Raw genomic sequence first — 21,689 nt, forward strand, 5'->3', positions numbered from 1 at the left:
TTAATTAATATTTTTTTGTCTGAAATCTTGTTGATACGACGGGCTGACCGGTCAACACTGATTTAAGACACAGTACACAGATGAAGTAGTTATGTCCCATGCCTTACGTAGCCGTGGACCCAGCGTCTGGATGAGTCAAGCGGATGATAGTCCCCCAGCGATGGATGACCAGGCCGGCCACGACGCTCCAGCCCCCACAACATCGCGCAGTCCTTCACCTCAATATTCAGCGTTGTCTCCAGAGATAATTGCTTTACTGAAGTTTATGAGAGATGAGAGACGCGAGGATGAAGCTCACAGACGTTTGGCGGATGAGCACAGAAGAAAAGCAGAGGCAGAACGAGACCACCAACGGAGATTGGAAGACAGTGCACGGTTTGAAGCCTTGATATCTCGCCTCACTGTTAACCAAGCCCCTGGCTCTAACACTGCCTCGGTACTGACTGGTTCAGATACCTCATCCATGCTTCCTTCACGCCCCCCAGCCCCACCTAAAGCAGCAGCTCAAACACCGCCCATCTTGGAGCCTGATGTGAATTTCCAGACTTTTCGTGAATGGCGGCGGCGGTGGGCTGATTATTCTACAATGGTGGATCTCCAGAGTTTGTCACAGCCTAAACAACTCATCCAGCTGCGTATGTGCCTGTCCTTGGAAATTCAGCGTGTCTTGGAACATACGTTGCAGGTACCCCCAACCTCTTCGCTGTCTGTAGAGGAGGTACTGGACATTCTACAACGGCACATCAAAGGACAGCAGAATGAAGCTCTGCGCAGGAGGGAATTGTTTAGCTGCAGACAGATGGAGGGTGAGTCTTTTGACGCCTTTTATGTACGTCTTAAGAGAGCCTCGGAAGAGGTAGATATATGTCTAGGCCACCACCAGCAGTGCGAGGAGACCCAGTTGAAGCAGGTGATCCTGATGGGTGTTAAGGACGAGGAACTTGTCCAACGCCTCACCTCCCTCGACTCTTCCTCTTCTCTTCAGGATGTGTTGACGATATGTCGCTCCTATGAGGCTGCCAGGTGTGCCACCTCTGCCATCCGAGCTCCCCCTACAGCTGTACGCGCTGTGTCCCGGTACAAGAAGGACAAGAAGTCTGCTCCTACGCCTTCGCCCACCACGTCCACGCCCGGTTCATTTTGTAACAACTGTGGTAAGCAGCACGGAACACAGGTGTGTCCAGCTGCTCAGTCTACCTGCAACAGTTGTGACCGTAAGGGCCACTGGTCGCTCACAGTGCGGTGCCCAGCTAAGTACGTACAGTGCAATGTGTGCGGTCGTCTGGGCCACTATGACAAGTGTTGCCCTACCCAACAAACCCAAGGGACAGCGTCGGCGGAAGCTTCAGCGCCCTTCCACCAGTGAGGGCCGCCCACAGTCGCCAAATCAGAGGCACGACGACCCTGGACAAAGCCCGACCCATATTAGGAGGGTGTACTCCTCGCATCCCAGGACCAAAGTTCCCCAGTACATCAGTGTCATCGTGACCTATGGCAGTGTGTCATCCCGTCTTCAGATGTTGCCTGACACCGGCGCTGATGCTACAGTCATCGGTCCCCAGCATTTGCAATGCTTGGGGCTCTCTCCAAGCGATCTAGGACCGCCTCCCAAGGACCTCTGCGTCACGGCAGATGGTTCACAGATGGCCCCAGCCCTGGGTTCACTCTATGCACATGTCACCTTTGGCAACAGGTCGTGTCAGGCCTGGATTGACGTGCATAATGGTGTCCCGACTCCTTTGCTGTCCTACAGACATTGCCAAGAGTTGGCCATCATCTCCCAGGACTTCCCAACACCGATTCTCGAGGTAAAATACGCCAACAGGGTGCACGAAGGGAGCAGCAACTACCCTGCTGCCACCCTACCCCTACCTCTGGCCAGTGACACCTCTCCTTCGGTAGTTGTCCCTGCTGCATCACGTCCCCACGCCTTGGCTCGCCTTCACGACAGTCACCGTGGAGCTGAGGCCACCAAACGACGTGCAAGACAGACTGTGTTCCGGCCTGGCATCGACCCCGACATCTCCAATGCTGTCCAGGTGTGTAAGCCCCGCCACGTATTACAACCCAGCCAGCAGCAGGAACCCTTCATGAGTGACGACAACCCCACCCGCCCCTTTGAGTCTGTGTCGGCCGACTTTTTCTGTGTGTCAGGAAAGTCCTTCCTTGTTATCGTCGACCGTCTCTCTGGTTGGCCGGTTGTCATCAAGTGCGGTAATGACACGACGTCTGCCGCCACCATCAGCAAGTTCCGCCACTACTTCCGTGACGTGGGCGTTCCTGTGCGCCTGCGAACCGACGGAGGGCCTCAGTTCACAAGCCGGGACTTTGCTGTGTTCCTTGACCGATGGGGAGTCCGGCATGTGTTGTCATCGCCCCATTACCCGCAGTCCAACGGCCACGCTGAGGCTGCTGTCAAATCCTTGAAGCACCTCATCCTTAAGGTGGCCCCTTCTGGGAATATTGACTGCGAGGCCTTCGACCGGGGTCTTCTTGAACTCCGCAACACACCTAACTACACCGGACGCTCCCCTGCCCAGGTTTTGTATGGACGCCCCCTTCGTTCTTGTGTCCCTGCTCACCCTCAATCCTTCTCCAAGGAGTGGCAGGCCAAGACAGAGGATTGTGATCGCCGAGCCGCCGAACGTGTTCAGGACGTCGTCGCCCGCTACAACGACCACGCCCGTTCTCTCCCCAGGTTGAGTGTCGGCACCCAAGTCCGTGTTCAGGACCCGACCTCCCTACGTTGGGACAAAGTAGGCGTAGTCATGGGTCTCGGTAGGTCACGGGACTACCAGGTGCGGTTACCCAGTGGTCGTGTGTGGTGGAGGAACCGCCGTTTTCTCCGCCCCGTAACAATGCCTTCTGCTGGCCCCGCCACCAGTGTTGAGTCCCATACCCTTCCCAGTGATGAAGTCCCTCGACGCTCAGAACGGATCCAGAAGAAAAGGTCCGCTCAAGACTTTGCTATGAGCGTATAGGGGGGAGGGAGGTGTATGTATATTATGTATGCTGGATTATATATTATGTATGTATATTATGTATGTGCTCCATTTATGTATTATTTATTCAGCCTAGCTAGCAGCGTGTGGCAATGTTATTACCATATCCCACATGCTTAATTAATGTGCCTGGCGACGTATGGAAGCTGCTAATGTATCACTTGCCATACGTCGTCTATAGCAGTTGACAAGGAGCCTAGCCAAGGAGAGCACTACTCCCCTTTGTGTACATACTCTGATCCAGTAAACCGAACCTACAAAACTATACAGGTGTTTGTGTTCTCTCCTGTATATAGAACTTATTATTCAGAACCTAACAATTATGTCTAGTTATGAGGAGTTGAAAGGTCAAGCGGTGGCCCTGGGTCTGACAGGTAATGAGGTTGGTCAGTATGTGGTCACTGAAGGTTCCAAGTGTTCCCTGAAGAAGGCAGTGATGGGTTGGGAAACACCGGGTAACACTAAAGTCCATTTATTAACGGATAGGAGAAATACAAGTAGTGACTAGCGTGTGCCATTGCACGCGCTACGGAGTCAGACTGAGACTGCCTTGCCATATAGCAGCCTCGGGAAATGTTGCCACATAACACGTGCAGTGTTGCCGCGTAATTACATATATAAATGCTACTCGGCATAGTAGCTTAGATACATAACCTACAGTCACCCAACAGACTGCCGAGAGTGATGAACGCAACAGAGAGAGAGAGGCACGTAACAGAGAGAGAGAAAGAGAGAGTTGGAAAGAGACATAGAACTAGCTAGGATTAATGCTCCAAGTAGACCAGAATCCTCTGGCCATATACAAGATAATGTTGTAAAACCTAGTCTGCCTGTTTATCGTGAAGGAGAAGACATCGCCTCCTACCTTGTTAGGTTTGAACGGGAAGCCGAGCTGCTTGGTGTGGACCAAGATAGTTATGCTGTAAGGTTGGGTAGCCTACTGAGTAGTAAACCGGTAGAGATTTATTCGTCCCTGTCTGCCGACATCACTATAGATTACTGTATTTTGAGGCAAGCTCTCTTGCGAGGATTTTAGAAGACTTCTGATGGTTCTCGTGTTGATTTCCGCAGAACGAAGATTAGAGCAGGAGAAACATACCAGCAGTTTTCGAGCCACCTGGGTCGTTTGTTTCAGCAATGGTTGGAGGCATCAAAGGTTGAGGATACCTTTGAGTCTCGGTAACTTCGTGATATTAGATCAGTTTTTGTCTTCTCTACCGCCAGATTTGAGAATTTTTATCAAGGAACACCGGCCAGCGACGCTTGCAGAAGCTGTACAACTTGCTGACAACTGGGCGTCCGCTCGCAACGCCTACCCCAAGTTTCCCACTCCTCCAGTGAAGAACACGAAGCCTCCGTCCTCCGAGGAACCAACCCCAGGAGTAGAGAGGAGTAGTTCACCGGCCGTGCGGTGCCACAACTGCGGAGAAGAAGGGCACATTCGTTCTCGCTGTCCCAGGAATCCCCGCGCCTTCAAATCTACCGACATTCATCAGCCCAACCACAAGGTCGGATTCTGTTTGGAAGACAGGAGCTGCCCCCGTTATTGTGTCAACGAAACATTAAATGGGTCTTGGGCAGCTACGATCATCAGGGACACTGGTTGCTCGTGTATTGTTGTGTCTTAGAAAGCCCTGCCTGACGCTGACGTCTCCAGCTGCTCGAAGGTTAGTGTCGCTGATTATATATTTAGGCCGTGTTGACCAGTTCCCTGTTGTTAGGTGCTACCTGCGGTGCCCCTATTTCATTGGTTGGTCTGACGTGGTAAGAGCGCCCATTAAATTTGCTAGTGTTCTCATTGGTAATGTTCCCCGGAGTTCGTGACCCCTAACGACCCGGAACCTTTAAAACTCTCTTCGCCACTACCGCCAATCTCCTCGCCACCTGCCGACGTCGCCTCGCTACCTGCCGACGTCGCCTCGCCACCCTCACACGCCACCTCGCCTCCAGCAAAGGTCCAAGCTGTGGAGACACGGTCGGCGAAGGTGAAACGACTGCATCCCCTGGTTCTGCCGAAATTGCAGCCACTGACTGTGACGCCCAAGGACTTCGCCAAGCTTCAAGACTCGTGTACCACTCTAACTTCTATGTAGGTTATCACCTAATCTCACTACCTCCATTTATGCATCACGCGTTATCACCTAATCTCACTACCTCCATTTATGTATCACGAGTTACCCTGAGAAACACACAGGGCTACGATCTCAATCTCCCAAACCCTAGTGAGACACTTTCAGTCCACAGATGAGACATATTTTGTAGTTACATCGAGATATGTGTATCACCTGGAGATTAACCTCCCTAATGCTACCTGGGTTGGGGCTACATTAAGTGTCGGCACCCAAGTCCGTGTTCAGGACCCGACCTCCCTACGCTGGGACAAAGTAGGCGTAGTCATGGGTCTCGGCAGGTCACGGGACTACCAGGTGCGGTTACCCAGTGGTCGTGTGTGCTGGAGGAGCCGCCGTTTTCTCCGCCCCGTAACAATGCCTTCTGCTGGCCCCGCCACCAGTGTTGAGTCCCATACCCTTCCCAGTGACGAAGTCCCTCGACGCTCAGAACGGATCCAGAAGAAAAGGTCCGCTCAAGACTTTGCTATGAGCGTATAGGGGGGAGGGAGGTGTATGTATATTATGTATGCTGGATTATATATTATGTATGTATATTCTGTATGTGCTCCATTTATGTATTATTTATTCAGCCTAGCTAGCAGCGTGTGGCAATGTTATTACCATATCCCACATGCTTAATTAATGTGCCTGGCGACGTATGGAAGCTGCTAATGTAGCACTTGCCATACGTCGTCTATAGCAGTTGACAAGGAGCCTAGCCAAGGAGAGCACTACTCCCCTTTGTGTACATACTCTGATCCAGTAAACCGAACCTACAAAACTATACAGGTGTTTGTGTTCTCTCCTGTATATAGAACTTATTATTCAGAACCTAACAATTATGTCTAGTTATGAGGAGTTGAAAGGTCAAGCGGTGGCCCTGGGTCTGACAGGTAATGAGGTTGGTCAGTATGTGGTCACTGAAGGTTCCAAGTGTTCCCTGAAGAAGGCAGTGATGGGTTGGGAAACACCGGGTAACACTAAAGTCCATTTATTAACGGATAGGAGAAATACAAGTAGTGACTAGCGTGTGCCATTGCACGCGCTACGGAGTCAGACTGAGACTGCCTTGCCATATAGCAGCCTCGGGCAATGTTGCCACATAACACGTGCAGTGTTGCCGCGTAATTACATATATAAATGCTACTCGGCATAGTAGCTTAGATACATAACCTACAGTCACCCAACAGACTGCCGAGAGTGATGAACGCAACAGAGAGAGAGAGGCACGTAACAGAGAGAGAGAAAGAGAGAGTTGGAAAGAGACATAGAACTAGCTAGGATTAATGCTCCAAGTAGACCAGAATCCTCTGGCCATATACAAGATAATGTTGTAAAACCTAGTCTGCCTGTTTATCGTGAAGGAGAAGACATCGCCTCCTACCTTGTTAGGTTTGAACGGGAAGCCGAGCTGCTTGGTGTGGACCAAGATAGTTATGCTGTAAGGTTGGGTAGCCTACTGAGTAGTAAACCGGTAGAGATTTATTCGTCCCTGTCTGCCGACATCACTATAGATTACTGTATTTTGAAGCAAGCTCTCTTGCGAGGATTTTAGAAGACTTCTGATGGTTCTCGTGTTGATTTCCGCAGAACGAAGATTAGAGCAGGAGAAACATACCAGCAGTTTTCGAGCCACCTGGGTCGTTTGTTTCAGCAATGGTTGGAGGCATCAAAGGTTGAGGATACCTTTGAGTCTCGGTAACTTCGTGATATTAGATCAGTTTTTGTCTTCTCTACCGCCAGATTTGAGAATTTTTATCAAGGAACACCGGCCAGCGACGCTTGCAGAAGCTGTACAACTTGCTGACAACTGGGCGTCCGCTCGCAACGCCTACCCCAAGTTTCCCACTCCTCCAGTGAAGAACACGAAGCCTCCGTCCTCCGAGGAACCAACCCCAGGAGTAGAGAGGAGTAGTTCACCGGCCGTGCGGTGCCACAACTGCGGAGAAGAAGGGCACATTCGTTCTCGCTGTCCCAGGAATCCCCGCGCCTTCAAATCTACCGACATTCATCAGCCCAACCACAAGGTCGGATTCTGTTTGGAAGACAGGAGCTGCCCCCGTTATTGTGTCAACGAAACATTAAATGGGTCTTGGGCAGCTACGATCATCAGGGACACTGGTTGCTCGTGTATTGTTGTGTCTTAGAAAGCCCTGCCTGACGCTGACGTCTCCAGCTGCTCGAAGGTTAGTGTCGCTGATTATATATTTAGGCCGTGTTGACCAGTTCCCTGTTGTTAGGTGCTACCTGCGGTGCCCCTATTTCATTGGTTGGTCTGACGTGGTAAGAGCGCCCATTAAATTTGCTAGTGTTCTCATTGGTAATGTTCCCCGGAGTTCGTGACCCCTAACGACCCGGAACCTTAAAAACTCTCTTCGCCACTACCGCCAATCTCCTCGCCACCTGCCGACGTCGCCTCGCTACCTGCCGACGTCGCCTCGCCACCCTCACACGCCACCTCGCCTCCAGCAAAGGTCCAAGCTGTGGAGACACGGTCGGCGAAGGTGAAACGACTGCATCCCCTGGTTCTGCCGAAATTGCAGCCACTGACTGTGACGCCCAAGGACTTCGCCAAGCTTCAAGACTCGTGTACCACTCTAACTTCTATGTAGGTTATCACCTAATCTCACTACCTCCATTTATGCATCACGCGTTATCACCTAATCTCACTACCTCCATTTATGTATCACGAGTTACCCTGAGAAACACACAGGGCTACGATCTCAATCTCCCAAACCCTAGTGAGACACTTTCAGTCCACAGATGAGACATATTTTGTAGTTACATCGAGATATGTGTATCACCTGGAGATTAACCTCCCTAATGCTACCTGGGTTGGGGCTACATTAAGTTAGAGAAGATTAGGTTAGTGTTAGAGTGGGTAATCTTCAGGTGAATTAAGAAGGGGTGTTTAATCTTCAGTTGAAATAAGCGGGGCTGTCTAATGTTCAAGTGAAGTAAACGGAGTATTTAATCTAGGTGAACTAAGCTGGGATGTGTCTAATCAATTGAAGTAAGATAGGGGGATATCCAATCACAAGGTGATCCTGAAATGTGTACTGTACTTGCTTATGTGACTTTCATAAGTTTCCTTTCGTCACGTTTCTGCCTCTATACAATGACATAGTTCCTGCCTATCCTGGAGCTACACTCTCCCTCCCAACTGTGTTTAAACGTTGTATTGCCTCGAGGTTCTTGGTGCGGCACCTCCTTATCTCTCTTTTCCTTCTTGCTGTGGTTCTCTCTTTACTTCTTCTTGGTCTTTTTTTTTCCTCCTCCAATTCCTTTTCCTATTCCGTCTCCTGTTTTTCTTCTTCCTCCTTTTCCATCTCCTGTTCTTCTTCTTCTTCTTCCTCCTCCTCCTCCTCCTATTCTTCATTCTCCTATTATTTTTGTTCCTCTTCTTCCTCTCTTTCTTCTTATCCTAAATCTCCTATTGTTCTGAACTTCACTTTCTGCAATATCTTCCTTATGTAAACCTACGATAACATCTGAGTTCTATAACGAATTCTATCAAGTTTCGAGGTTTACACAATACAGTTTTCCGACCCTGCACTATTGTGTAAAAAAGACACTTTTTGAACGTGTCAATATTGAGTTAACTTTGAATCCCTGAAGTCAAATTATACAAATAGTCAAGTGAGGTGGGATGACGTGATTCTTCGACCTCCCCAGTGTGTTGTATCGTGACAGTTTTGAATCATTAGACAAAGAACAGTCTTCCCCCATCCTCGTGTACTCAACATATACATTAGAAGCTTGTAACTGGTACTCTCTATCCCTTTCCAACAGAACATGTGTATCTCCTTGTAAACTGAAACTAATGTGGTTTGTTTTGTCTCATACCTGGGCTAGTGAGTCTCTGAGGCATTACCAGTATTTACAATGAATATTAATACATCTGCTTGGGTTTATTGGTTCAATATCCAATGCATATGAAAACACACACACACACACACACACACACACACACACACACACACACACACACACACACGAAACATATATTGACTTCAACTGATTGTTTTAAATGAGCTAGCGGAAGTACACCTTAATGGGCTGTCCTTACTTTCACTCCTTTCACTGTGCTTGTGGGCATCTCCACTTTTCTTTTTACACCCGCGTTTATAGATACCACTAACTTTCGATCTTAATGTACTTGAGCAATCTTCAAAAGTCTTTTTAAACGAAGCTCACGATATTAATTAAAGGGACAGTAGAAAAAAAGGATGAACAGGTGTGGTATACCACCCAGAGGTCACCAGGCCCTTGAACCTTCGAGACAACAGATGCCTTGACTCTCTCCTCTGTCTTGTTTCTCTCAACTCACTCAACACATGACACCAGACTTATGAACTCATACTCACCTTGAGTACCTGGGAACAAACGCATTATCTGCTTCAGTGCAGGAGGCAATGACATTGGCCGGTGTAGGAGTGAGGAGCTCCTTAATAAGTTCAAGGCAGCTATCGAACGTATTAGGATGAAGGGAAGGATCCCTATCATAGAAGAAGAGCTGGCAATGAATGATTGTGAAGGGCAGTTGGTGTCAACGGTCCTCTTAACAGATATTGCAAGTCAATATTAGTCCCATTCATTGTCAACTGGGACGACTTTTACGGCAGAAGGGACCTTTATGCTCAAGATGGGGTACATCTGCCTAGGGATATGGTGGCAACCCATATGAGCACGGGGGTGGACGAGACTGCAGTGGGAGCGGGTAAAAAAAAATGATGGGTTACAGAAAAATAGTGCTTGGAATGATGACAAAGCTAAATTAGGCAGGGGGTCAAAACCTAAACGTGATAAAGAGAGGACTCAGATCATGACTAACTTAAATGTCTATTGTGCAAACAATAAAAGCATGAGAAACAAAATGGATGAAATCAGGGCGTTGGTATGTACCGAAAAAATCGATATTATAACATTCACCGAAAAGTGGACAAACTTAGATTCATTTGACTTACCTGTCGAATACCAAACTAACTGTTACAAATTATTCCATACCGATAGGCAGATTAGGAAAGGAGGCGGGGTTGCAATCTATGTCAAGGATAATCTGAAGTATGAAATGTATCAGGAAATAAAAACTGAACTGAATACAAAAACAATTTGGGTAGAATTCACCAATGGTAAGGAAAAATTAATCATAGGAGTAATATAGACCTCCAAATCTCGATAGAGTTAATGAGCAACTTATTTGTGATGAAATGCAAAGGGTATCCAGACAGGGCAAAGTCTGTATAGTAGGCGACTTAACTTTAGTCAAACCGATTGGACCTACCTTATGGGTAACTCAGAATCAGAGGGTTATCTTGAAACAGTTCAGGACTGTTTCCTAAGTCAACTTATAGCTGAACCCACCTGGGGTAATAATATACTAGATTTAGTTCTGTCAAACAGAGAAAGCCTCATTAGTAATGTCGAAGTAGAGAACAAAGTAACAAACAGTGATCACAAAGAAGTGAGATTCAAAGTAGAACTTAAGGTCAGTCGCAAGGAAAATTCCATAAAAGTTCCCAGATTTCAGAAGGGCAAACTTTGAGAGGTTGAAAAGACAGCTGAGAGCGACCTTACTTTTCCTGGTGACATGACAACGATAACCTCAAAAAATATAACTGTTGAGGGTGACCTGACCACGAGATCTGAGGTTGACAAGTTCCATAACAATTTAGATAATGAGTTACTTAATGTAAAAAAGCAGAATACACCGAACAGAAAACTGAGATCAAATAACAATGGCCCAAAATAGATAAAAAATTATTCAAAGAATATTATTGGACAAAGGAAGGCTATAGGTGGGAGAATAAAACGTGATGAAATATACCTCCGAGATTATTATAAAGTATTGGCAAGTAGGGTTGAGACAGAGATAAAAAAAGCAAAGAGGAATAATGAACTGAAGGTAGCAAGGAAGGCAAAGTTTCATCCAAATGTATCAAACTAAAAAATGAGACAAGTTTAGACCAATCCAGTTAGATACCAGCTAGCTTGCGGATAACAACGGAGAAATGAGCAATAATCTGAACAGATATTTTCAAAAGTTTTCACCACCGAATATTAAACATGATACCCGAGGAACCGACTATATACAGAGATAGTGAAGAAAATAGATTAAGCGAAATAATACTGACTAGCAACAATGTTAATAAACAAATAGACAAACTAAAGCCTAATAGGTCACCAGGTCCCGATGAGATATTGCGAGTATTAAAGGAAATTTGTTTCACATATCGTTAAAAACGGGTGTAATACCAGAATTCTGGAGGATAGCGAATGTGATACCGATTTCAAGAAGGGAGATAAATCACTATTCTCTAACTACTGTCCAATCTGTTTAACATCAATTGTACGCAAATTGCTTGAAGCAAAAATTTCAAACTCTATTCGAAATCACCTGGAGAAGCACAAGTTGATCAATGATTCCCAGCATAGCTTCACAAGTGAGCGTTCATGTTTGGTTAATCTATAAGCAGTCTTTCCAACTATTTTTGAATCAGTGGATAACCGACACGATTATGTGGTATACCTTAACTTTAGCAAAGCCTTCGACAGTGTCCCTCGAAAGACTAATACGAAAAGTGGAGGTCTCATGGAATTGGAGGAGATATTCCAAAATGGATCAGGGCCTGGTTACAGGAGAGGAAACAGAGAGTAAGCATTAGCGGCACTAAATCCGATTGGGGTAACGTCACTAGTGGAGTACCTGAAGACTCAGTACTTGCACCTTTACTATTTATTATATACATAAGCGACATAGATATAGGCGTAGAGGGTAACTTAAGTAAATTTGCTGACGACACTAAAATAGGTCGTGTAATTAAATCTGACGAGGACTCAGCAAAACTACTGGAAGATCTAAACAAATTTTTCACGTGGTCTGAAAAATGGTAGATGAAATATAATGTGGACAAATGTAAAGTACTTAGTCTAGGAGATGTAAATAGATAAACCAGATATCAGATGAACAATGTTGTTTTAGAGAAATCCGACTGTGAGAAAGATTTAGGAGAAATGATATGTAGGAATCTTAAACCAAGATAACACTGTATTTGCTCGAAACATGGCTAACAAAGTACTTGGGTTCATACAAAGAGGTGTTAGTTACAAGACTAGCTAGATTATCCAAAACTCTATCTTGCGCTTCTGATACCTCACTTAGATTAAGTGGTTTAGTTCTGGTCACCGTACTACAGAATCCCTGGCAAGAAATCAGAGGAGAATGACAAGACTAATCCCGGACATTAGAAACAAATAGAACAGATGTTAAAGCATGTTAATTTGCATCTCTCGAGAGACGTACAGTGAGGAGCGAAATGATGGAGGTGTATAAATGGAAGTCAGGGTTAAACAAAGGTGATATAACAAAGGTACTTAAACTATTCAACCAGGAGCGAACTCGTTGCGATGGTTTTAAATTAGTCAAACTTAGATTTCGGCGCGTGATAGGTAAACATTGGTTTGGAAATAGAGTAGAGGATGAGTGGAACAATGTACCAAACATCATCATTAGCTCGAATAAGCTGGGTAGCTTCAAACATAGGTTGGATGGATATATGAGCGATGTGTTTTTGCTCGTAACAAGACTAATAAAGTACTTGGGTTCATACAAAGGAGTGTTAGTTACAAGACTAGCGAGGTCATCCTAAAACTGTATCTTGCTCTTGTGAGACCACACCTGGATTACGCAGTTCAGTTCTGGTCACCGTATTACAGAATGGATATAGAATCCTTGGAAAGAATTCAGAGGAGAATGACAAGACTAATCCCGGGCATTAGGAACCTTGAGTATAGAGACAGGTTAAAGCATCTTAATTTGCACTCCCTTGAGAGACGAAGAGCGAGGGGCGACCTGCTAGAGGTGTATAAGTGGAAGGCAGGGCTAAACAAAGGAGACATTACTAAGGTACTCAAACTATCCAACCAGGAGCGAACTCGTAACAATGGTTTTAAATTAGACAAATTTAGATTTAGGCGTGAAACAGGTAAACACTGGTTTGGAAACAGAGTAGTGGATGAATGGAACAAGTTACCAAATATCATCATTAACTCGAATACGCCGAACTGCTTCAAACATAGGTTGGATGCTTATATGAGCAATAGGGGTTGGGTGTAAACGGGACTGCCCAGTATGGGCCAATAGGCCCGCTGCAGTTTCCTCCATTCTTATGTTCTTATGTTGTTATGGGTTGGGTGTAAACGGAACTGCCCACAGTATGGGCCAATAGGCATGCTGCAGTTTCTTCCATTCTTATGTTCTTATGTTACTGCGCCTGGACTCGATAGCCATAAGTACCATTGACCACTACAGAGTACCTATTATTTTGTACTTGGGCACTAAATTTGTGAGTATCATTGGCTGTATCGTGGAGTTGTTACTACTGGGCTGGGTCATTACCGCCCTACAGGTATGATTTTATTTTACCTCAATTCACATTCATGAGTGCGATTCCTTCTTCCAGAGGCTGGTGTTGGTGGCGATGGGCGTGACCACACTGCTGGCGTCAGGCCAGGGGTCAATGGCGGTGGAGGAAAATACACAGCTCCTTCCGGTGGTGGAGGTGGGGGAGGCAGCGTCGTCGTCGGTGGTGGTGGTGGTGGTGGTGGAGGAAAATACATAGCTCCTTCCGGCGGTGAAGGCAGCGTCGTCGTCGGTGGCGGCTATGGTTCCGGAGGGGGGGGGCAACGGCGGCGGCGGCGGCGGCGGCAGCAGTGGCGGCGGCGGCGTCTATAGTTCTGAAGGTAGAGGCAACGGCAGCGGTGGCGGCGGCGACAGCTATGGTTCCGGAGGTGACGGTAGCAGCGGCGGCGGCGGCTACAGCTCTGGAGGAGGTGAAGGCAACGGCGGCGGCGGCAGAGGCTATGGTTCCGGAGGTAGAGGCAACGGTGGCGGTAGCAGCGGTGGCGGCGGCTACAGCTTTGGAGGAGGTGAAGGCAACGGTGGTAGTGGTGGCGGCACAGGCGGCGGCTATGGTTCCGGTGGTGGAGGCTAGGACGGTGGCGGCTACGGTTCAGGAGGTGGAGGAAACAGAGCCAAGGCAACCGTGAGCTTCAACCTTTTGCCTGTTCGAGGTGGAACTGGTGGTGGCTACAGAGGTGGCAATGGAGGTGGATCTGGTGGTGGCAACGGTGGTGGAGGAGGTGGCAACGGTGGTGGATCTGGTGGTGGCTACGGAGGTGGCAACGGTGGTGGAGGAGGTGGCAACGGCGGCGGAGGAGGTGGCAACAGAGGTGGATCTGGCGGTGGCTACGGAGATGGCAAACGTGGTAGAGGATATGGCAACGGTGGTGGATCTGGTGGTGACTGCAGAGGTGGCAACAGTAGTGAAGGAGGTGGCAACGGTGGTGGATCTGGTGGTAGCTACGGTAAGTAAAGAGCAGCCCATACCGAATCGAATCCTACATAAGATGAACGCGATTCTAAGGGCCAATTGCAAGAACATCTGCGGTGTACACCATGCTGTGGTAACCCCATGGTCGGTTTGCAAGAAGCACTCTGGGCGAAAAAAAAAATATCTACGATTCGTTATTGAAGCGTATGAGATTTCTGTGGTACTCGTACCACCACCAAAAGACCACTACGATGGAACTATATTTTGAAACCAAAAGAAAAGAAATAGAATTGCATGTGCATAAATTGTATAAATCTGCAAAGGAATATTTTTTTATAAGATATCCTCCATATAGAACAGCACATGAAGAATTTTATTGTTCTTTTTAATAGAATTCCATGTTTGTGTAGGGACATCCGCCAGCCTCTACTGGCCTCATCGCCGCTTATGTCCTCCAAATTCTCCTAACCATCATAAAAGGTAAGCCTTTAAGATAACTAATCCAAATAATTTATGTGTAGAAATGTATGGAAATCAAATTAAGCTAAAAAAAAGTCGTAATTGGTCTATTTGAAGAGTGGTGAGATCTGCTCCATCTGGGATGGTGAATGACGTCCCTTATCAGAAATAATATCGACCCAATTTTCGTAATGAGCCCGATTGATAACCGTCCAGCATAACCAAAATAATTATCTAACTAGTATAAATACTTAGTAGCTTAAATTTCATATTTCAATAAGTCCAAAAATGCCAGGTAACCAGTGCCAGGTTGTTCCTAGGCATGTTTCATTTGTGTATCAGTTTAATCATAATTTGTTACTAATAAGATAAATTCAGTGACATAAATTCATGTTCTTTTCTTTAATTCCCTTAGTGACTCAATTTATTGCAAGAAAGAACTACTTTACCACTTTTTGTGTAACATTTGGAGTGGTGGTCATAATTCACTTTGCCATTGACAGTGGTAGAATCAAGTTCAGATATATTGGGTTTGTAAAGTAAAAAACAACTAGGGTTGGGGTTCACCAACCAATACAATACAAAGAAGACTAGATAACGTCACCGTTATTTTACCAGTATAAAGTTACGAAATTTCAAGCCTAGTACACAATATTATATGCTACACACATTATTATATCCTACACTATATTACATCCTATACACCGTTTCCACCTTCCTCAGCCACGTGAAATTCAAATTCAAAACATTTATTGACAATTACATCAAAAGAAGTGATTAGCATGCTAACTAGCCCGCCCAAAACTAGTCTTAACAAGAGCTCTTTAACATTCCACTAATCATAAATCAGATATGTATACAACAAATAGATATGCATAAAATCTATAATCTTTTGTTAAACTTAGAATTTTTTTCGTATTTTTAACCATATTTTTGTGTATTAAATAACAAGCCATCTCTGTAATATCAGTAATACCATCACACCTAAATTCTGATAAACAGTTACATTCCGTAATGTAATGATGTAATGTATGAGACTTTACATAGCCACACAGTTTACAAGGAATGCCATCAGTTCCTTCAATATATTGCCAATAATATTTGTACCCAAAGCGTAGTCTTACCACAAATGTATCATACTTAACCGATCCCTTACCATAAGTAGAACTTGTAGAGTTCAAAACTCGAACATAATGTTTCAAACTACTACTGCCGTTGTTCAAAATTTTCCGAATATTGACCATTTCCCATTGCTGTCGGATTTTTACCAATCCAGATTTTATTCTTTTAATACCCAAAATAAAATCGTATTCTACAATTTCTTTGCCACACCCTTGCTTAGCCAAATCATCAGCAACCTCATTCATATAAATACCACAATGGGATGGAATCCACATAAAACTAACATCATATCCAAGTGATTTTATGTCCTGAATACACTTCTTACATTTTAAAACTAAATCATCATCAAGAGGCACTTTAGAATTTAGAGCAAATAGAGCGCTTTGACTGTCAACAAACCCAAAAGCTGTCTTTTTCCTCACAAAGGCATTCTTAAGTCCCACATATCTAGCATAAGTCTTATGTACTTTTCCGGACAAGTTCAATTTCTCTGATGCTGATGATGACACGCTCTATTCAAAGGGTCAATGGACAAGTAGCATTACAGTCGAGGGAATCATTTCGACCCCTTTATTTTCGTGGATACATCTAAAATAGACGCTAGTAATTGCAACAAATTCTGTATTCGATGCAGGAAAGTGGGTGAAAGAGAGATTACACTAAAATGGTAAATGGTGGATTTTACATATCTCAAGACATTTGCCAATGCATGTATGATGTGTTTCAAAGCGGATTTTGTAGAACTGGGAGCAAATATTGACGGTAGGGGATATATTGTAAGAAAGGGTAATGGTGTTATTCCGATGTAATTCACGTATGTGTAGACAAAGATCAAGATCTCACTGTCAAGCTTCCTATACTACCGACAACGAGGGAATGGAAAGTCTCTATACATTTACACGCCATATGAACCAGCAACAAGAAAAACAGTTGGTAAAGTGGCGAGGAAGTTTGCTGACGACCGTGGAGCTCTTGAGAAGAGTGTAACAACCTTCAAGAAAGTGTATTCAAATATTCAACATATTCTGTTTAATATAATAAGTTGCTACTGCGATATGATCGAAACAATTAGAAAAGTTCCGTTCATCGCCGAAATCTTAGACGACGCAAAGAGGAATAATAATACTATAACTAATTCTCCAAATGTAAATAATAATTTTTGGACTATAATTAACACTTCAATGTTAATTAATGGTGGAGATAGAAAGATGGGTCAACTACCACTTCAGGTAATAAAATTACTGTACAAGATGCTGAATGTGAAGTGAACATCTTTATTGATAGACCGTTTTTGTAATCTAGATCAGATTGATGAAATCGTTAATATAGGTATTTTTGTTAAACCAGTTAATTTCAGCAATCACTAAATAAATTTAATGGATTATATATTAGTTTGTTTTATCTTCTAGGGCTAAAGGATAAGGATAATCTATTTATATTTTTTTGTTTAATGATATTTGTGAGTTGAACTATAAAATATAATAATTGGGACTAACCACAAAAAACATCACTGGCCTTTTTAATCCTTAAAAAAATTGTCTTCATATAATTTTCCTTATTTTTCTTCCACCACTCTTCTACCACTTCTCCTCATCGTTATCGTCTACTTATTCTTTCCTCATCTTCCTCCTTATCTTCTGTCTTCTTCTACCTTCTTCTCTTCTATAGTCTTATCCTTCTCCACCTCATTTCTTCTGATGAAGGGTAAACTGAGATTTTGTTCAGTGGGAAAGCTTGTCCTAGTTTTCCGACGCTGTGATTTAGCGAGACGTTCCTCATGCATTTTCTGGTTGGAACAGGTTTCTACCATGCTGCTCAGCTAGTTATACACGCTATATATGCACCTTTATGCTATCTCTTCTTCTCCAATTATAATTGAGGTTTGTGTATTATTAAGCTTTTTTGGTGTATTTTGTATGCTGATCTCAAAAATGTTATCCATTTTGCTCAATCAGGTCAAAATTTGTGCTATAGCATTTTAGCGGAGATTCAGGTAAAATATTGGCATTTTTCGCTCAAAATGGGGTCCTCATATTCGTTCATTAAAAAATCATCAGAGACATTGGCAAGCTCACAGAAAAGATTTCGGTCAATTTTAATGCCCTTATGATGCATTTAAATACACCTACGTGCTTCGCCGCCATTTAAATGTCCGCCGTGACGCAAAGGAAAAGAGTATATGTCCGTGTTTTTTACATATATTTTTTCACAATTAAATTTTTTCATCTGTTGGTACATGGCATGCCTCTGTCTGTGGGATAGTCGAGCAGACAAGCAGCACTACATGCAATGTGACTGGCCTGCAAGAAGTGGACTTACTCCAGGTTCTCACAATGTTGGTGCCCATGCTCTGGTGAATTGCAGAACATTCTTCTTCCGCCACTGCACATCAAGCTCGGTCTGTTCAAAACTTTGTAAAGGCACTGAAAAAGCCAGGCTTTCAATTTTCTGAAAGAAAAAATTTCCAAAAGTCAGTGAGGCAAGCTGAATGCAGGAATTTTTGATGGCCCTCAGATCAGAGAGCTTTTCAAAGATCCCAAGTTTGATTGCAGCATGGATGTAAATGAGAAGAAAGCCTGGCATGCCTTTAAGTCTATTGTCTCCAATTTTCTTGGCAACTACAGAAGTCCAGAGTATGAACGAGTTGTTGAGGACCTACTTGAGCTACAAAGTTTGTGCACGTATGTCCATCAAGATGCACTTCCTCAGCTCCCACTTGGACTACTTTCCAGAGAACTGTGGTGACGTGAGTGAGGAACAAGGAGAACGCTTCCATCAAGATATCCGTGTAATGGAGGAGCGGTACCAGGGTCGCTGGGATATCAACATGCTGCCGACTACTGTTGGTGTCTGAAACGGGACGCCCGAGACACCAACCACCAAAGAAATTCTCTGTGACAGCCATTTATGCATGTCTAACTGTAAAGGCATCTATGTAGTTGACATTTTTGGTCCTATGTGTTGTGGTTACATTTCTATGATATATTTTGCATAAAAATTTTGACATCGTATTTAAGAATTTGATTTTTCCTAATTCCATAGCATAAAAATCTGATCTGATTGGGCAAATGAATGGCATTTTTGGAATCAGCACGCAAATACATAAAGAATCAGCTAAGAAACCCTGCACCTCATGAATTTTTTTTTTCAAATGCAGCCCAGTGTTATATATGAATATATGTTTTTTTTTTCTTGTGGTATAACTTACGTTCAGCTGATTGTCTGTCCCACATAAAATGCCATTTCTGAATGAAGAGAGTACTGGAGTATTCAGAATGATAATTCCATTAAACATAAGTATTTTTCATTTAAAATCTTAAGTGTTTATCTCTAACTTGAGGATATTCACTGTATTTTTTATTATTTCTTTTTTATTTGACTCAGAGAATAAAGGGCTGCATGGTTTCTTAAATTAATAATTTTCATAAGGTCTGATATATATTGTAAATGGGCAGAATTATACATTATCACAGGAGAATAATGGGCACTAACCAACCTTCTATTTCATATTGTGTGATTAGTCGAGAACCATATCCACATATATCAAGAGAGTTATTTATTTTAAAGAAAACATCAACAGTGGCCTTTTTTGTGGGTTATATATTATGTAACTATTGTATTTTTAAGATTTTTTTAAACCCAGCCAACAACTTTCCAGTAAAGTAGATACATGCTTCCCCATTTTCATGATATAAATTTCTATGGTAGATGTCCAACTTTCCCAGAAAGTAGATATTCTGTCAGATACAAATTTCCCGTTTATGATAAAATAATTAGGGTGATATTTCCCCAAGCAAAAGTCGATTATTTACTTCAAAAATCGATAGACCACTTCCCAAAGAAGATTATTCTGATTTTTCAGGAAAGTAGATAACCAACTTTCTCTCCAGCAAAAGTAGATATTTTCCATTTCTAAGATATGTCTCCCATTTTCAAGATATAGATAACCAACTTTCCCAGAAAGTGACTTCCATTTCTGTGGTACCAAATTTCCTGTTTTCGCAGATAATCTACTTTGCAAAAATTAGGCAATATTTCCCAAAGTCAGATAATCCCCATTCTCAAAAGTCAATAATTATCACTTTCCCTAGTAGATGAATTGCATTTTTCAGGAAAGTAGATAACCTAACTTTCCTTGCAAAGTAGATATTTCCCGTTTTCAGATACAAATTTCCTGGGTTTCTATGATAAAATACTTTGCAAATTAGTGATATTTCCTCAAAAGTCGATAAATCTTCTTCCCAAAAAATCGATATAATTCATTTCCTGAAAGTAGATACCTACTTAGATAAACCAACTTTCCGTAAAAGCAGATATTTTCCATTTCTATGATATAAATTTCCTCATTTCATGAGGTTATAGATAAACCAACTTTCCCAGAAAGTAGATATTTTGCTTTCAGATACAATTGCTTTATAAAATATCAAGAAAATTAGTGATATTCTCAAAAGTCGATAATTTATTTAAAAATCAGATAGACCCACTTCCAGTAGATTATCTGATTTTCAGAAAGCAGATAAACTGAACTTTCCGTAAAGTAGATATTTCCCTATTTTCTACAGATATGTATAAATTTCATTTAAGATAAGAGATAACCAACCTTCCCAGAGTGGATATTCCCATTTTCAGATACAAATTCTCCTGCCTTTCTATGATAAAATATACTTTGCAAAATTAGGTGGATATATTTCCAAAAAGTCGATAATTTGAGTTTCAAAAATCGATAATCTACTTTCCGATTATCTACTTTTTCAGGAAAGTGGATAAACTGAAACTTCCTGCAGATATTTCCCATTTTCATGATGTTGATATAAATCTCCATTTTCGGCCGAGCAGAGATAAACCAACTTTCCCAGGAAAGAGATATCTTGCATTTTCTGTGGCACAAATTTCGTTTTCATGATAATCTACTTTTGCAAAATTAGTAATATTTCCCCAAAAGTCGATAATCTACTTCCAGTCAATAATCTACTTTCCCGAGATAATTTTTCAGAAAGTAGATAACCAACTTCCAAAGTGATATTTCATTTCTATGATATAATTTCAGATGATAAGATAAACCAACAGATATTTCATGATAAAACATGGTGTGTCTTAGTGATATTTCCCCATAAAAGTCGATAACTCTATTTCAAAAAAAAAATCGATAGTCTACTTTCCCAGTAGATTAGTCTACTTTTCAGAAAGCAGATAAACCAACTCTTCCAGTAAAGCAGAGATAGTTTCCCATTTTCTATGATATAAATTACTTTTCTATGATAAAGCAGATAAATCAACTCTTTCCTGAAAGTAGATATTTCATTTTTCTGTAGCCACTTCTGTTTACAGAGATAATCTACTTGCAAAATTAGTATATATTTCCAAAAGTCAGATAACTACTCAAAGTCGGCTGATTCACTTTCCGAAAAGCAGATATCTACTTTTCAGAAAGTAGATAACCAACTTTCCCAGAAAGTGAAGATATGCTTCTGCTTTGTGATACAAATTTCCTGTTTATGATAAAATACTTGCAAAATTAGGTGATATTTCAAAAGTCGATAATTTCTTCCCAAAAAATCGATATGTCTACTTCTTTTAGCAGATACCCATTTTGGGAAAGTAGATAACCAATCCTTTCCAGTAAAGTAGAGAGCTTCATTTCTATGATATAAATTTCCCATTTT

At 43.0% G+C, this 21,689-nt stretch overlaps 2 protein-coding genes across 2 annotated transcripts in view; both read left to right on the plus strand.

Annotated features, from left to right (window-relative positions):
• The first annotated feature begins 13,776 nt into the window (after positions 1 to 13,776).
• Positions 13,777 to 14,106, plus strand: LOC121867083 (glycine-rich cell wall structural protein 2-like). Its single transcript, XM_042366839.1, has one exon. The coding sequence runs from the start codon at positions 13,777 to 13,779 to the stop codon at positions 14,104 to 14,106; it is 330 nt and encodes a 109-aa protein (XP_042222773.1).
• Positions 14,107 to 14,215: 109 nt separating this feature from the next.
• LOC121867084 (heterogeneous nuclear ribonucleoprotein A2 homolog 1-like) overlaps positions 14,216 to 21,689 on the plus strand; it is a 12,040-nt gene continuing 4,566 nt past the window's right edge. The window contains exons 1-2 of the mRNA XM_042366840.1: positions 14,216 to 14,479; positions 16,851 to 17,029. Coding sequence (XP_042222774.1) covers positions 14,216 to 14,479; positions 16,851 to 17,029 — 443 coding nt within the window. The remainder of the gene's footprint in view (positions 14,480 to 16,850; positions 17,030 to 21,689) is intronic.

This window comes from Homarus americanus, unplaced genomic scaffold, assembly GCF_018991925.1.
Source record: "Homarus americanus isolate GMGI-L3 unplaced genomic scaffold, GMGI_Hamer_2.0 scaffold6317, whole genome shotgun sequence".
Taxonomy (NCBI): domain Eukaryota; kingdom Metazoa; phylum Arthropoda; class Malacostraca; order Decapoda; family Nephropidae; genus Homarus; species Homarus americanus.

Bases quoted from the DNA above. Each gene is read 5' to 3' on its own strand.
- LOC121867083 (XM_042366839.1), top strand. From the start codon at position 13,777: ATGGTTCCGGAGGGGGGGGGCAACGGCGGCGGCGGCGGCGGCGGCAGC.